The sequence below is a fragment of the Ptychodera flava genome, chromosome 20 (genome assembly GCF_041260155.1).
Source record: "Ptychodera flava strain L36383 chromosome 20, AS_Pfla_20210202, whole genome shotgun sequence".
In the NCBI taxonomy this organism is placed as follows: domain Eukaryota; kingdom Metazoa; phylum Hemichordata; class Enteropneusta; family Ptychoderidae; genus Ptychodera; species Ptychodera flava.
The window spans coordinates 16,205,623-16,223,190 of NC_091947.1; the positions used below are offsets into that span (position 1 = coordinate 16,205,623).

The following is a 17,568-nucleotide window of genomic DNA, read 5'->3' on the forward strand; positions in this document are numbered from 1 at the left end:
TGGAAGCAATTAGTATAGTAAAGGCCAGTTCCATTTGGTCATAAATATTTTTTTATGGTAACAGTCCGGAGCTTTTATGGCGGGTCGGCACGCTGCCTTGGCGCATAATAAATCAGTGACGTTTTATGACATATCGATGAAATATTATTCAGTTATGGTAATGCAATGTGCATGATGTGAAGCGTGTGACCAGTGTAGGTTAATTATTATACGAGATACGTCTCAACTGAAGTCGATGATGTACGCTCCAAAATTTTTCTTCCCAACGAAAGTAATTTTCAAACGCTTCTAATTTCGAAGATAGTAAAACATTTCTTGACCAAGTCAGTGAGACACTCTGTCAAAATGGCGCATAATATTCTTGTGCGTTGCGAGAGACACATCGATTTGCATGACGTCGATATATCGATACTTATCAATGTGCATGAACCAAGCTTGCCAAAATAGGCAACCTATCAACCTGGTCCTGACAACTTCCGGTTAAGTATATGCATGACGTCATGATACTTCAGGTGAAATGTCACCGTTTATAACACACCCCTCGCCGCCACAGTCCATCGCTGATTTCAAATTTTACTGGCGACCGTTGGCGTAAGGAAGTTCAGCTTTCATCAGCAACGTGGGCGCCGAAGATTTTAAAAGAGCAGATAACCCACATACCAGTATTTTGAGGAACCCGCTCAAGGAGAGCGTGCAGAATTTTACATCTACGGTGATTTGGACGTTTTCTTGCCTGTTTTAAAACTGTTACCGAGCCAAGAAAGTTGAAGATGGCTAAGTTTCACTGTGTGTATGTTCTTGTTGTCGTTGTGACTGTCCAGTCTGCGCTGCATGCAGCCGTGGTAAACGAACCCGACATCAACGCAGCTCATCGTCAAGAGCGCGCCGCGTCGCTCGCAAATTCACCGAAAACAGTATTCTCGACAGAAAGGTAAGTTTCACGAAAACCATGTTCGCTACTTGGCCGATGATTTATGATCGATCTACAATATAACATCGAAATCATTGTTTATATGTTGCTAAGTTCATCATATAACTAAACAACATCCCTTCAACGGTACTTGTGGTAATTACTCTGTATGAAGACGATTTTGATGTAAATACTACGATTCCGTTCCGTTTTTAATCTGCGTTATAACATTTTTAAAAAATCTGCGGTCCAAAGGTCATTGGTTTATAACTGCCATACAATTATTGGAGTAATGTCCTGGCCAATTCTCCTACACTGTTTAAATAACAATTGACATTTGTGATCTTGTTAGAGTATGATGAAGCGTAAGCTTAAAAAACCCAGTTTTTTATCTGTCCTTAACGGTACATGCAATTGGTATGAGTCATGACACGAGATGTACCATAGCATGCCAGGGAAATAGTCGAAATTCTAGCGTTTAAAGCAAGGAGACATCGGCTCCACATTCCTTGAAGAGCGACCTTTAAGATAAGATAATCGAGAAATCTCTCTTCAAGAATTATGCAATGATTGCAATCTGTTTCAAGCACATACACAAACACCAAAGCGACGCAAAAACGTTTTTTTCTATAACCAAACGAGGCTTCGCTTCACTAAATTCATTTTTCCCAATATGGCGACCAGTGCTCACTCTCAACAGGTGGGCCAACCACCACATAGCTAGGGCAATAAATCAATTTATACATTGCGACGTAAGCACTCTCGCGCGTCCCTGAGAAATATGTCCAAAAACCACGTGAAAGCAAGATTTTCGGGTTACTAACGATCTTGAATCCTCTCAAATTATAATGTGATGCACGAAATACTTAAGAAAGACACGCAATATTGGCTTGTTCTGCAGAAAAAGTAGCCATGTTTTTTTTTTTCAGATCTTGCCTTGATCAAACAATTTGAAAGGTCTCGTATATAAATTAGTTAATGGTTAACTAACGGTTATTTTATAGCGGAGTTGAAAAGGCTCTTTGTTACAGCAGAGCAACCTTGTGTTTCACATTTTCTTTCATATCTTTGGGCCCTGAAAACCTCATCCCATTTCAAAGAGAAGAAAACAAAACTGAACAAGGAAACGTAGCGAAGAGACTGCAGGATAGCTGACGGATTCACTAAATCATGAGACTAAATTACACTATTTACTCAGCGTATTAACCAACCAAAGTCTGCACGTTCAGCTATCGCAAGTGAATTCGCACAGTCATGTTAAATTCGACAGGACAAACGATAATCGGACGACGTGATATCTTTGGTCACAGAAAACACCCCCATAAACATCTACTTCAACGTATCTGTGACAATGACGTCATTAATCGAAATCTGCAAGGGAAATGAACTAATCATATAGCGGTCACTTCCAGGATATCTCGTGTAATGACCTTGACGCGACACCTCATGGGGTTGGTATAAATTCGATGACGGTGACATGTTCGGAGATAATGATGTCACGCATGAAAAAACCTGGAAATTCTTGCCCTGTTTCGTAAGTCTTGGCGAAGTATTTCGCCCACTGGCTATTGTCACACAGACATTTTCCACGGGGGCTGCACAACTCACTATGTAAACATCACACCTATACCACAGGAAATCAACGTCGGTCATGGCACGGATACTCTACTTTATCAATAAAACGATATTTTCATTTTGTAGTATAAAATTACATTAAGACTGTCAGAAAAGACCAAATCTGGCAACAGTACATCATTTTTAGTACGGCAATATTGGGCATCATGAATGAGTTTGTGTAATTTTTCGGTGCTTCGACGTTAATACCACTCTGACATAAAAAACGAAGATTGCGAAATATCAAATTGATTTCCTTGACCTTGCCCTGTGTTGTATTACTTCAATATGTTCTATTTCATTAAAGTGTTGTTTTTCTCCTTGTCATGACGCAAATAACAATATTGACATAAAGTAAGATCATCTTATACACCCTTTTTCTCTGCATATCATGATTTTTAAACATTTCATTCAAATAGCTGAAAATTGACGGAGTACATATAATAGTGATAACAGTAGGCGACTTTGTCTTTCACCGGTTTAAAACATGCAACCGCTGCATATGGCATCATCGGAGAAGGTTCAAGCAAGTCGATTTTGATACTAGTATTTGGACGGCAAAAGTTTACAGCCATTTCGTATAGATGGCCCTTCTTTTGACTTTTATCGAGCAGAGTTCATGCTAACACGAAAATGCGTTGTCCGGTGCCATTTGGACAGCTAAATTTTGCCACCTGAGCTCTAACCCCTGTTTCATATGCATACAAGCCCAATATTTGACCATAAGTGCGTTTCTATGTCAACATTGTTGATACTTCCTCAATATCTCAGATTGAACACTACATAGTCAATGAACTAAGGTGCATGTGTAATTCTACTTACTTGCTTGTTTCATAAAATAACTGGACGATGGGAAAACGAGTGCCAAAATTTACTCGAGAGAGTGACTATAAAAGGCGTTATTCTGTCAGTTTCTTTGGTTAGCTGTTATGAAATCCAACGAGTGGCTTAGACACCTGTTGGATGCACATCCTCCATAAAATAAAAGTTTCGTTTGCGCCGAATTTTACTGTTGTGATAAAAAAAAATAATTGCGAATAAAACAATCTTTATTGTCTGGGAAACGACAGGCAGGCATACTCATGTTTGAACACTTGCATAAAGTTAAGATCCACCAGTCGTTGAAAACGTCCATTAATCATCAAAGTTATGAAATGATAAAGGTTAAGAACAACAATACAGTTTCAATGACTGAATGCGAGGAAGCGTTCCTACACCTTGCTTGCCCAAATGTGAAACACACTCTGAACAGAAACTGACCGAAACACGAAGGTCAGGACTTCATCTGCCCCCTCGGTACCCATAAAAAAGCAACGCGGCTCTCACCCCTGGGGACATGCATGAAGAAAAAGCAAAGCCTGTCGAGTCCCAATTTCGTCGGCTGCGACACAAAGCTGTGGTATTAAACAACCGAGGAATTTGCCAGTGACAGCCTGATTACTTGAAAGAGAAGAATGCATTATGTCAACAACTTGAGAGTCATAACCGTCGATGACCTGTGTTTACAGTCACGTCGTCGTTTGACCAAACAAAAGGTGCGGCATGACAAGTTCAAAACAGAAATTCTTTCAAGGCTACATTGTTTAAAATTAATAGAAATTATTCATCGAGAGATTTTCAGATAAGTTGCTCATCGGCTTGTAGGTTCGATTTTCTAAACGAGACAGCGAAAAATCCACATCGTCAAATGAAGGCTTGTGTGTGATCTACGTGTCTATTTAGGTCATCGAAGGGTATAATATTCCATCATAAAAAAATCAGTACAAGGCTATTTGTCGAACGCGAAAGGTTGTCCTTTTTGTAGCAACAGGGCAAGTGATAGTAAATTGGTGAGGTCACCTGTTTCGGAAATTAAATTTGCACAAAATATCTTCCTGCGAGCTTAAGTCACGATAAAAGTCAGTGTTGTTCTATATCCTATCGTTGGCGTTAAAGAGAAGGTTCTGTAACTTCAAATTTACTCTACCTGTCCATACAAGAGAGTCATGATAACGGTCAAAGTCGTTGTTGCCGGACGTAGTGTTCTGTCGGTGTCTCAGAGCATCTTGAAAAAGAGTGGTCGACAAGAAATGGGCCAGCCTCGCCTGCAGAATAAATAGAAAATATAAACTTACCAGGAACACTGAAAAGCGAGGGGGCTGCTTCTGCAAACGTCAAAACCTTTAGTAATAAGGCACTGGGAGGCTGTGTCGGAGAGTCATCTTGTCTTGTGGCTACACCATTTGTGTCTAAGTTAGCTTTGAAGTAGTTATTTCAAGCTTTCCTGAAGTTGAAAAATGTCAAAATACTTTTAAACAGTCACATGTCATCATACAAAATGATAAAACAGGTAATTACGTGACATTATACCTGAGAGAAACATATCAAACTCACATTAAATTACAGCACATGTATATTGCACAAAAACATTGTCTAAAAAGTTACACGTATAATTTGTGCATTTCTTTTAAAAAGGTGTACTTTGCAAAGAAGAAAAAATCTTAAATTATCATGATTATTATTCCACGGATTATTTTCTCTAACACGTAGACCTGTCGTCCTCCTTTTTAATTAACGATGGTTTCTATGATTCCTAGCAAGACAGCATACCGTTACCAAGTCTCGATATGTAGCACTGTTGTGACAAAGCAAACCCATAAACGAATCCCCACAAACAATAATTAACAGTAACAACGCGTTACATAAATCCTGGCCATATCATGTTAACAAGAACAGGAAAAATGATATGAAGTGACTTAGTACTATCACTTTCCTCCTTAATAGAAAATAAAATTGTATTATTAATGTGCGAAGAACAACGGTCTAAAATGAACATAACGAGCAACAGTTAATCAAAGACCATCAGAAAATATTTTCATATATTCATGTAAACTCATTTTGCATATTTATTTTTAGCGCTTACGTCATATGTAATGGTCATGTGTCTTGTTTCCAAGAGACACACGATGCGATATTCTGTATTTGCGCTTGTGTGCATTGTTTCTTTTACAGCGCAGCGATGTGATAAAATTCTATATTTAAAACGGCCGAGAGCATTGAATATCCTGCCCTCCGCGACCCAGCTAGTACAACATAAAAATTAAAAAAACAATACACAGTGAACACAAAAGAAAATTGTTGATCCAACCCTGCTTCTTTTAAATGACGAAATTAAGATATGCATCGCGTTTCATAAACGCAAACAATGTATTTCGTGGTGGTGGACACTCCCACAAAATTAGACTCGTAAAATTTAAGAAGGATAATAAAACGCAAGTGTGAAAAGAAGTTCCTATTTTGCTTCAGAAAGTCATTTTCACTCGTCTTATACTGTTTGTTTTTCAGTCTACCAGTGGACCAGGAAAATAACGTGGATTACAAATACTTGCCGACCGTTGGAAATGGCCACATAGCTCACGTGGTCTACACAGACACCCTGCATGTCAACGGACTCTATAATGGAAAAGAAGGTAGGGCCTTCGATGATAATGTCTCACACACATTGAGTTTACATTTCATGATACAAACTGAACTAATGAGATAAAACAGTGTCTTTAATCTTTAATTATGTTGATTTTCCATCGTATATGTAATATAAAATATTTGGTTTGTTCTGGAAGACACGTAGTACATATGCTTACCAAACGAGGGCATTTGAAATTACAATTCTGTATAAACCGCTCAAATGTAAAATGCACGAAATAGCGGCAGGAAATGTCAAAGATACCAGCCAACCTCTTTTTTTCAAAATGAATGTCAGTTATTGTTTTTATTTGATGAAATTTCCATTCTAATTTAGCATTGCATATTGTTTTTAACCATCGTTTTAATATTCATAAATTTTCACAGCCATAGTTTTGATAACGCTGTGTAAATTTCAACGTACTATGACCCCTGTACGTCAGGTATAAATCGAGACCCGTAACTTATAGTGTTATTGTGTATAAAATTTGCACAACGTCAACAATGGTATGATTAATAAGCGTGGGTCACTCGAGCATGATTCTTGTTGATTTTAAGCGCCACCTATCGACCGTACCAGCTCGTCATGTGAAGGCTTTAACTGTACAACCTAACATTTTGCAGTACAATATCTTAAAATTTTGCAAGAAGTTTCATTTCAGAATTGAAATTGACGTGTCTGGTCGAAATTGACATCGGCAGTACCCCTATACCCACTGACAGCTGAAATTAACCTTTTCCTTTGTCCTATATGGAAAAAACGTAGAACACACTTCCTAGGAAGCCTATAGATTCATTTATTTTAGGATAAGTACAGGAAACATGTGAATGATGTACCACGTGTACGGAGTAAAAGTATGAGTTTGGACAAAATTAGACGACAGATACTTAGCCAAACTGTGAATATGTGAATATGTCCATTAGGGAAAACAATACTATTTTGCGCAGGAAATATAAACCAATAATCTAAGCGATAAGGCCAAGGTCCATTTTATTCTAGGAAGGCTAACTTTGGCATAAGTTTCAGCAAATTCAAGTCGTACTCAATGAAAAATTAGGTAGTCTATTGTCCCAGCCTGGTCAACGGATTGCGTATACCGATTCGTGGTATAGAGGTCATTTATGCCTGAAATATTTAGGTGCATGTTGAAACCATCGACTTCTCTATACTGTCTACGTTAAAAAACGATCTTGAAGCAGAAATTTGATCGAAATATGCAAATATGTCAAATTCCATATCCGAGTAGGAAAGTGTCAAGAGATTGTGATAGCTGAAAGTTGCATTGTCTGACCATCAAATTATTCAAGAACCAAAAATACCCAGGCTTAATTACTATTTGATACTGGCATCAAGGCGTGATTTGCCAGTTGTCGACTTGAATTATTGTATAATATTTACAAAAAACATTTTCACAGACAAATATAAGATGCGGAAATTCAATGTGGGAAGATATTGTGTTGCATTCTTATTAGTTCTGAAACATCCCAAGTTGGCGTTTTCCATCAATCCGCGTATTCTGTAGTTAATACAGGTACAAGCAACATTCAGAGAAGATCCACATCCAAAAACAAAAAACAATATTCCGTAATTTTGTTCTGAAGTAGCCCTAAATGACTGATTACGGTTGGATTAAAATATATGAAAATTCTTTTCACAGGCGGCAGCCATCGTGCGAGGATCCCAGTCAAGAACGCCATCCGTATAACGATCGAAGATGAGACTGACGAAAAAACGGCAAAACGTACCCACTCCTTGGATGTAGCTAAAGGTAATTTAGACACGAGTCTCTCTCATTCAAGCGTACAGGCAGTCCTATCGCCAAGTTGGTTGCAATATTATCTGAGTGTCAATTTAGCCGTGCCTTGTACACTGATTGTTGTCTTTGTACATCAATTGCAGTTTCTTTCGCTTTCTTTCGATTTTCTGTTTCGCTTTATGATGGGCAGCCGATATACCCAAGATCTCTCCAAATCCGTACAAGTGGCAAAGCGGGGAAGTTGTATAAATTTAGAGTTTTCCTCTGTTCATTTGTGTCCTCGGTGAGTCTCCTCGACTCCCTACAAAGTTCGATGGGACGAAGCTCTCTTAGGAATCCAATAGGACTTCTCTCCAAGATGTTTGTGGGATTTCGGTGACGCGTTTCAGCGTAGAACCACACTCGTCCCATGTTGCTGTAGAAATCCCACTGCGAACCTTCAGTTAATTCTTAGTCTCATGGTAATTCTCATGGATTCTATGATAAATCTCTGTAAGGGCCAGTAGACAAAGTTCAAGCTGTTTGTTATCGGCAGGTATTTGGACCGAGGAGATCCTCGTGGACAGAGTGTGTAAAGTGACTATGTACCTGTATGCCCATCAAGTCTTCTCCCGTCTGCTGGTTGCACAAGTCAGGTTCAACCGAGAAAAGACAGAGGACGGCAGCCTGAGCAAGAAGGCCGTCACGCTCAAGGTCAACAAGCCTTCGGCAGAGAGATTGGAGAGCGATGACCTGAGGATTACGTCAACGACAGACTTTAACGAGCTGAACTGGTGAGTCACACCGACCAAGAACTTGGGACGTTTCGACATTGCTTATTTTTATACAACTGTGATGCAATATAATGGTACCTTTGACAAAAACACGATTGGAACTAGTTTGGGATAATTGGATGGTGAAGTAACGCCGATGTAATCTCATCTGCTTTTCTTTTTACATTACACACTTGTTTTATGAGTAATTTGTATTATTGCAGCATTCAGCTATACGACACCTAACAATTTTGAGAAATTTGAAAAATATGAAAATCCCATTATCCCAAATTAGCGGTTCCAATCGTGTTCAAAATTAAAATTTGGTGGAAAAGATGTAAGGAGTGTCTCTGATGAAAAACTACCTAAAAGGCAGATTTTTGAGAGATTTTATACCATTTGTGCATGATGATACACATACCCGAGATGGAAATTTTCATATTTTCAACGTAATTTTTTTTCGAAAAAATCAATTATTGTGGAGCTGATCTGACATTCGTTTCACCGCTGAGTTTATACAAACGTTTTCGTGATGAAATGTGCTGGACGGTTTAAACGGTCCTGCTAAACGAGGAGATAATGAAATAAGTGTGTTAAACAAATTAAATGTTGTCAATAGCGTATTTTTTGTACAGGAAAAGAATTGCAGTCACCAAAACGCCAGAGTTTACCGGCCAGTCGTCAAGCAACGTTTACATGTACTACAACGACATCCCCGACAAAATCAGCATCAACCAACAAGCGACTGCTGAAAGCTGGCACACGTTCATCCTTTCCGTTGACACCGTGGACGCTAACGCCAGAAAGGACTTCGTCGATGCCGAGGATGTGATCCACAGCGGCATGACGGACAGTCACAAGATGTTCCTACAGAACCACACCAAGAAATGGGAAAACACGTGGTCCAGAGGGCGCATCGATACCGACAATAACGACATCAGTGAAAAGGCATACACAAGCATGTACTATCTCATGAGCTCCCTACCGACGCTGGACGAGCCCAACAGTGCGAGGGGCCAGTTTTACGGAGTGAGTCCTGACGGTCTGGCAAACGGTGGCGAGGAAAGCGATTTCCTGGGTCACGTGTCGCCGGATATGGAAATCAATATGTTTCCACCGATCTTGCTGCTTCATCCCAGCATAGCTAAAGACATGCTGTCCTACAGGTACGCCAAACGAAGTGAGGCAAAAACCGCTGCCACGGACGAAGGCTTTGCTGGCGCTAAATATCCCTACGCGTCTGGCTTCAGCGGCAGGGAGCTTACGACTGATCATCTGTACGCTCAGAGGCATTACGTCAACGGGGACATCGCGTTCGCCGCCCGTCAGTATCTTTTGGCGACCCGGGACACGATGTGGTTGAGGGACCAAGGGCGTGAGCTGATGCACAATGCTGCAGATTTCTGGCAGAGCAGGGCTGTCTATGATGGAAAAGCGAAGGTTTATGAAATTACCAGTAAGTCGTGACATAATATCAGATCAAATTGTAAGAACAACGAGAAAAGGTAAAGGACCGTTAAATTAAAGTGATACCGATAATATTACAAAATCAATTTCGGATCGAAGATGTACTATGATATTATTAACCATAAGTTGGACTCAATGGCATGTCACATTGCGTATAAGTTGTCATGAAGTAGGACTTCCACAGGTAATTCGTAAAATCTGATATTTTGCGCATACCTTTCTGCTACAAAATTCAGAAAGATGAGTGCTCGTACTTATGGTGTTCATTTTCCTTTCTTTCAGAGGTGCACAGTCCGGATTCTTATCCGCAAAAGCTCGTCGACAACTCTGTGTACACCAACGCTGGTGCAAGTCAGGCGATCTGGTACGCTGGTTATGCTAATTGTATGAGCGGCGAAAGTGACGTTCCAAGTGCGTGGCTCGAGAAAGCCAACAAGATGGCAGAGTTGTTCGATCACACCGAGCGCTATCACCCAGCCTATGAAGGCTACAATAAAGGTAAGTTTTTCTTGCCCGGTTTTTCTTGGACCTCACCTGTACTACATGAGAAAACCACTTATTGACACAAACTTTAAAGTGTTTGACTCTGTCGGTCCAATATTTTCTCATTTACTCATCACTTTCCATCGTTTGCGTGATTTTCTAGAATGGACATGGACTGGCTTTTCTCAGCAACAGTTGGTTACTGGCTGGCCTAACAGCCAGCGCGATCACTCCATGATCTACTCAACAGCCCACCGCTATCGCGACAGTCTTCTGAACTTACCCTTCAATTTATTCTGTTTTGATACATGTATTTATAAGCCAACATACTTGGAGCAAGTCTTCGAAAGGACAGGGAACTTATACAGTAACTTTAGCCCTTTCACCACCATGGTTTGGTCCAAATCCATCGTTATCAATGGTGATTGTGGACCTGTTTACAGGGAATCGGGATGAACAGGTTAAACTTCTTTTGACGTAGTTTCATCGAAACGGTCTGATGACCGGAATTGTGATGTTGCTATCTTGAGTAATGTCCGTGTTCATCTTACTTCATGGTTTTTTTTAATCCTAAGAAATAACCGTTAACGACGCAGATGCCATTATGCTGGGTTATCCTCTCCAGTGGAACATGCTTCAAGATGTCCGTACAAACGATCTGGATATCTACAACACAGCTACGAGTGGGCTGGCCCTGCCGATGACGTCAGCGATGTTCGCTATTGGCTACCTGGAAATCGGCGAAGAGAGCAAAGGGGCGGAGTCGTTCAGAAGCAGCTATTCCAGCAATACCAGAGAACCGTTTCATGTGAGTATACTGTTGAAGGAAGTGAAGAATATAACAACGAAGCTGGCTGTAAAGAGTCAGCTCTAGTAGCTGTAATTTTTTTATGTATTTGCCCAAAGTTTTGTTCTGTTTGTGAAACAGAGTGTTCGCTGGCACTCTACTCCACAAAAATCTCGTCGAAATGCTAGTATGACTTGTCGACACGCACGCCGTCTATGTTTGTGTGCATAAATGTCATATTTTATTTTTACAGCTTAGTTATTTTCCGGACTAGAATTCATTTGTCAACAATAATATTGTATATAGTACAGAATAGGTTGTCATGTCAAGGTGGATACTTACTGTATTTCAGTATACTTTAAGGAGAAGAACAGGAAATTGAATCATTTATAAAACAAAACTCGTAAAACAATGATTATGAATTGTCCCACCCAGTTTTCATATGACTATTAATTCCTATTTTGTTAGAAATGTTATTATGACTGATATTTCGTCGAAGGTCATCATAAAGACATAAGCTAATATCAAATAATTGCACAAGTTTAATACCTTCGGTGTCACTCACTATACACATACGATGACCAGTTCGCGACGCCCGTGGACTGCTTTGCTTGTACGGATTGCGCCCTCACGTGTCGATGTTTTCGGTCATTTTGTTTACTTTCAATATCATGTCCAGTAGAAAGCTGTTATTATCTCGACAATCCCTACGATATAGAAGTAGTTTGCAAAACACACTCAAAAACGTTCAAAAAATACTGTCACAATAGATTCTCTTAAATTTTAACGTTGTATATGTGCATATTATCTGAGCAAATTATTTCTATATGCAACCTCATGAGCCCTATGTTTTGAAATAAGCTTATTCTAGTCACAATATGGTTGAGAATCTTCCAACCAGCTACGATTAAGGACGGACAGAAATAGAGTTTGGTAAACCAGAGTAATGTTGCGGAAAGAACAAACGCAAACAAAATGCGTCATGTTTCATCTGGTCGACAACCTATAATTATACCAACTTTATAAAAATTACAAACTAACACAAGTACAAAAACACTGTTCTACTATGTGTCGCCGTGAGTTGAAACTATACGAATTCGTTGACTCACAGCATAGTAAGTGCCCAGTCCTTGTTACAGCAATGAAGCAGCAAGTGGAGACAGTCAACAGGACGGCAATTGCTTTTGAGGACTGGTAACGCGAGAGTACTTAAGTCGCTTCGCTGACCGGTACTGATACTTAGAAGATAGGTTGCTTATGATACGTAGAACGGTTGACACCATAGCCTAGATCCTTTCCGTCCGCTTGCCTCCGTACCTCCGTCCGGAGGTACGGAGGCAAGCGGACGGAAAGGATCTAGGCTATTGACACCATGGCCAGAGAATGTCCGTTTTTCTGGGAAATCAGCAGCAGTAAATCGTGACGTCTTGGCAAACATCTTTCTATATTGCCCGCCTCTGGTGATGCAAAGTCATAACCGCGTCCTCGAAGCTGATTGATGTAGTTTTAAGAGAACCAGATGAAGCACTTGCAGTATGCAAATTACTTGACCTGTCCGCAATCACCCGGTCAGTTACCCTACACCTAAACTGTAACACCATATGTAGGATGTGTAAAAAATGACAATGAAAATACACGGCTAATACACTGGTTATCTACACATGACAACTCTTTGCGATGAGTGTTACCAACAATGGTTACACAAACTGATCGTCTCTTGAAAATTCTTTCTGTTCAAAGATTTGGACAAACGTGACATTCGGCATTGACGCAGTGAACTACATGAGCGGAATGGGCGCCTTCCTTCAAGTTTTGATGTATGGTTACGGAGGATTCCGGCTCAACCACGAGCAACTTGACTTCAACCCGGTGCTGCCTGCATTATCGTCCTACATGAGGTTCAGTGGTATGGAGTTTCTGGGATCCGAGTTTGACTTCCACTACGACAGCGCCAACATCCAAATCAATGTGACCAAAGTTGGCAGCTTTCCACTGTCTGTGAGCAGCTCTTCTGGGTCGACAATATCTTTCATAGCAGGTGAGATATTGGTCATGCCAGCGTTGCCTTCCTTGTAAATAAAGCTTAGAAGTAACCTTTGATTCATTTTCCGCGACATTTGTTGATTTTTGTAAATGGCACAATGACAAAACTGGTGCTCACAATATACTGCAGTCTAATGCCGCCATTATTAATGATTATTGACTACTGTGCTTTGTCTATGGCAGCTATGAAATAATGGTACTGACATGTAAATATCCAATTTAAATATCACTATTACACATTCTTGAACGATCTACTTATGGCAAAATGTTTTTAGAGTTCACAGTGTTCACATGTAACTCGCAATAATTTGAAATACGTAAGTAAAGGCAAAATTAATGCTCAAGATGTATTGATCCGAATCGTATTGAGCTAACCCTTGATATCCCTCGTCACTTTTCCTTCCCCTTTGTACACAGGTGAAACAATCACCATTCCTCGCTCAAACGGCACGATCAGTACGACAACGGAGACTCAGTGCACGTTACCGATGAACCGAGTTGGAGGCCTCGTTTCGTCCACTGACATAGCTGCTATTCACCCAACGTTGCTTCTCTTCCTGACGTTGGTGGCGCTCTTCTACATCAGAACATGAGGAGGGAGATTCGGCATGTGAAAGTTATGGCAATTACTGTCGACTGTCGTTTTTTTTTGTATAGCCCCCGTTTCGTTTAAGTCTAAAGGTATGAAAAAAGAGATGGTTAATATCAATATTTTAAACTGTATTCGCCATCTACAGACTGATAATGTCTCTATCTGGGCAGCTTGCCTCTAATTTCTTGTGCTAAGGTACTTCCCGCCGTTTTGCTTCATAAGTGTATAGGTATATTTGTGATTCCCGGGACGAGCGACTTGTGTTGGATAATTGTTCTCCCAAAAGCAACACAGTAACTGTCAGTCAGTAAATAAATTACCGTGCATAATATGACCAGATATTTGTATGCAGAGAGTCAATTTTTCTAACACAATGTACAACTCTCCGTCAAAGAACACGACTTCGCGAAATGTCCCATCTACAGAGATTTTTTTATTTAAACGGTTCTAATGAGTCTTTTTGAAGGGAAATTGCCAGGTTTAAAATCAATCATGTATTTGTGCACGCTGTGAAATTTCATTTCCTCTATTGTCGTTCTTTTACCCGTTTATAAAATTCCGAGTTTTTGATATATTATAAAAACAGTCGTCGTCTTCTTGCTTTATTGTCAAAAATGTTCTTTATGTATACCCGCCTTTGAACTTCAAAGGATTACAGAGTTTAATAATGTTGCCTCTCACATGAGTGTGTTCACCACGAATACACTGTCCTTTCCACTGTCTTTACTAGTTAGAGCCAAGCCAAAGTAGTTAGGTTTTCCATAGGTTTGCCATTGTCAAGACTATAAGAACAAACTGTAAGGACAGACTTTCCTGTTGTTTTCCTTTTAGTTACTGCCGCTCTTAAAATTCCAAGTTAGAGACATTTTGTAGAATTTTGTGTCACAGTAGTCGAAAGATTTAGGCGAAAGTAATAAAAAATATATGTTCTTCTGACACAACTTCTTTAAGGTTATAGTATGTGGGTCGGTCAGTTGTGATTTTCGAAGTTATATTTTATGGTTTTGTTATCCAAGGAAAAGTGCCAAATTTAGCTAAGCTGTGAGCTGGTGCACAACTTTGACAAAATTAGCCTTCATAGACTAAAAAATAGCAAATGAGTTGAATCCTTAATTAAGGAGGAAATATCATGATCATTAGGACAACAATCCCGGTGCAGGATCATGATTTCATCATACAATAATAAATAAATAAATTAATAAATAAATATATAATAAATAAATAAATAATAAAATAAATTATTTTTCAGAGTAGGAATCCGAACAAATGACTGATATACGGATTTGAAATATCTGGCCATCGTAATAGAATTTTCAAAGCTAATGACTTGCCTCATTCTTTGAGGTCGCTCTTTAGTGTTTAACTTTTTGACCTTTCAACTCACATAAAATCTTCTTAGAATGCTCTTATTCGAAATCACTTGTTTTGTAGAATGAATTATTTTTCATGATAGATTGACTCGAAAGGATTTCAGCTGTTTTGTTGTCCTTTGCTTTCGTTTTTGTCGATGGAACGATGCCATCTCATTTGGTTGACGTTGCTGTCGACAGCTTCTATTCCGAGGCTGCTTTGGGTAGAGAACATGTAAAATACTGTCATCAAGGCCATCATCGAATTTTCTATAGGGTGCGACTTAAATGACAAAATCCAAACGTCGTTTCCAGTGATACTGGAGAGGGGTTACGAGTCACGTGATCAATAACGCCCGGACGAGGTCATCTATACTGAAAATTAGATCATCGTGCAGAATGACTGTTGAACTGTAGTGGTAAACAGATAACAAACAAACGAACGTCCCCTCTCAGTGATTCCTGCTAGACTCATAATGCGTCTCCGGCAACCGCACACCTGTTATGCCGGCATTGACTGGTATACCAGGAAAATCGGCCGAATGAAGTGTTACTGTATTATTTTCATGTTTCGTTTGAATGGACAAGTTAAACTGTGTGTTCAATACATGGTACAGGTTTTTTGATGAGGCTGTTTTAAGTTGCTGAAAGTCTTGAAGAAAATTGTTCAGATGATGAAATCATACCATTTTTAACGTGTGAGTTGAAATATACAGGAGTTGTCATTTTAGTTATATTGATGGAATTTTATTTCGCTAAAAGTGTCTCATTTGAAAAGCGAATTTTGTATTATGAGTTTTTTCTTTAAAAATCTCTTGCAGCCAGTAGTTGCATCTGTAATTTTGTAATTTTCTTTCGGTACAAATATACGCATGGACACTTAATGTTTTGATAAAAAAATAAAAAAATGAAACAAAACCATTATGAAATCAATAGTCTATTTGTATTACTACGCCCCTTTTCAGTTGAGCGTTCATTTATTTGCCTAGCTATTCCGCATTATCAGCCTGCTAACACGGTTAATATATAAATATTTTATCGGCCGTATTATTAATGGTTTTTGTGAACAAGAATGGGTAAGAAATGAAAGTCTGAGATTGAAGCGAAACCAGCACAACTGGGATTTAGCGGGATTTTAGGTGTCGATAAAGGCCGCCGTGAAATAGTTCATGTCCGGTGCATTTCAAAGGAGAATACAGACACTTAAGTGCATCGTCAGTTTCTGACAAAAAAGGGTAAAAATAGCGCAGAAAGAACGGCCCTTGTATGCTATCAATTTAGATTCATAAGGCCCGGAGCAATTTAGTTTAGAAATTAAGTCTCATCATATTGTCGTGAGTTACCGGTGCGCTTTCTCGGGGGAGACTGCCGAGTTCACTTTCCCTTTTATTAGGCTGTTTTTACCTCACTCTGTACCGAGAATTCCCGACTCAATCAAAACCCACTCTCTCTCTTCTCCCCCCCTTTTTTTTTCATTTATTTGCCCCGGAGCTTAAGTGGAAACTCTCTCTCTTTCCAGCGCAGGGAAATTATGGAAAATTATGGTGGCCATAATGTACACTGATCTAGGTAATAATTACCAATATAGTCGACAATACACAGGGGTCGCTTGGCATCCGGGTCTGTCTTGCCTCGAGCGGTGTTAGCGACACTTGGGACTCGTTTGCCGACTCTAAAAAAATGGTTTGGCTGTTGAATGTGGACAGACATCGGGGAATCAACGCTGCAGCTGCTGTTAAGCTGGATAGTAAATTTAAATGCCGTGATTGAGGGCCAAATGCACTAAGCTAGACAATCGATTATTATCAATAAATACAGTTCGTCATATAGGAGAGACTAGGGACCTAGAGCGGCGACGCAGGCCGAGCTATATGAGGCTTTTTACGTACTCGCTCTTATTGCGTGCTGAGTGCCAGGGATTTCTTGTGGCCCAAGCAGGTGAGAACGATGTGTCATTTGAACTTAACAGCCATTGAAAAGCACATATAAGTGCCTGGGCCTTTAGTGATTGTCATTTGCGATGCAATCCCCAGGACATTTCCCGAGCGAATTCGCCGCCACCTCGCAGTAAATGGCACGGGCTCGGTCTGAAATCGGAAATGTACGTGCACCAGGCCTTTCTGGAGCAAATTAGGATTCGTTCCTTCGCAAGTGCACAAAAAAGACCCGTACTTGCCTGTATTTCTGATGACCACAGGGGGTTTTGGAACAATCTTGATATAATTTGACATGATGTAGCGTTCAATAATCAGGGCATATCCTATACGCGTTCGCATAAAGTTTCATTTAGGACACGGAATCAAGCGCAGAGCCAGCAGACTTGTTCTCAAGGCTGTGCGTTGAAACGCTGTGACAGGAAGTAGCGATTCGTTG

The 17,568-nt window shown here is 39.9% G+C and overlaps 1 protein-coding gene across 1 annotated transcript; it reads left to right on the forward strand.

Annotated features, from left to right (window-relative positions):
- The first annotated feature begins 516 nt into the window (after positions 1-516).
- Positions 517-14,429, forward strand: LOC139120160 (protein-glucosylgalactosylhydroxylysine glucosidase-like). Its single transcript, XM_070684315.1, has 9 exons — positions 517-931; positions 5,849-5,973; positions 7,624-7,734; positions 8,258-8,495; positions 9,110-9,930; positions 10,224-10,439; positions 11,000-11,232; positions 12,952-13,249; positions 13,672-14,429. The coding sequence occupies exons 1-9, from the start codon at positions 771-773 to the stop codon at positions 13,845-13,847; spliced, it is 2,379 nt and encodes a 792-aa protein (XP_070540416.1). The 5' UTR covers positions 517-770; the 3' UTR covers positions 13,848-14,429.
- Positions 14,430-17,568: the final 3,139 nt, after the last annotated feature.

Bases quoted from the DNA above. Each gene is read 5' to 3' on its own strand.
- LOC139120160 (XM_070684315.1), top strand. From the start codon at position 771: ATGGCTAAGTTTCACTGTGTGTATGTTCTTGTTGTCGTTGTGACTGTC. The intron at 932-5,848 runs GTAAGTTTCACG...TTTGTTTTTCAG, and splicing joins ACAGTATTCTCGACAGAAAG to TCTACCAGTGGACCAGGAAA. The intron at 10,440-10,999 runs GTAAGTTTTTCT...TTTAATCCTAAG, and splicing joins CTATGAAGGCTACAATAAAG to AAATAACCGTTAACGACGCA.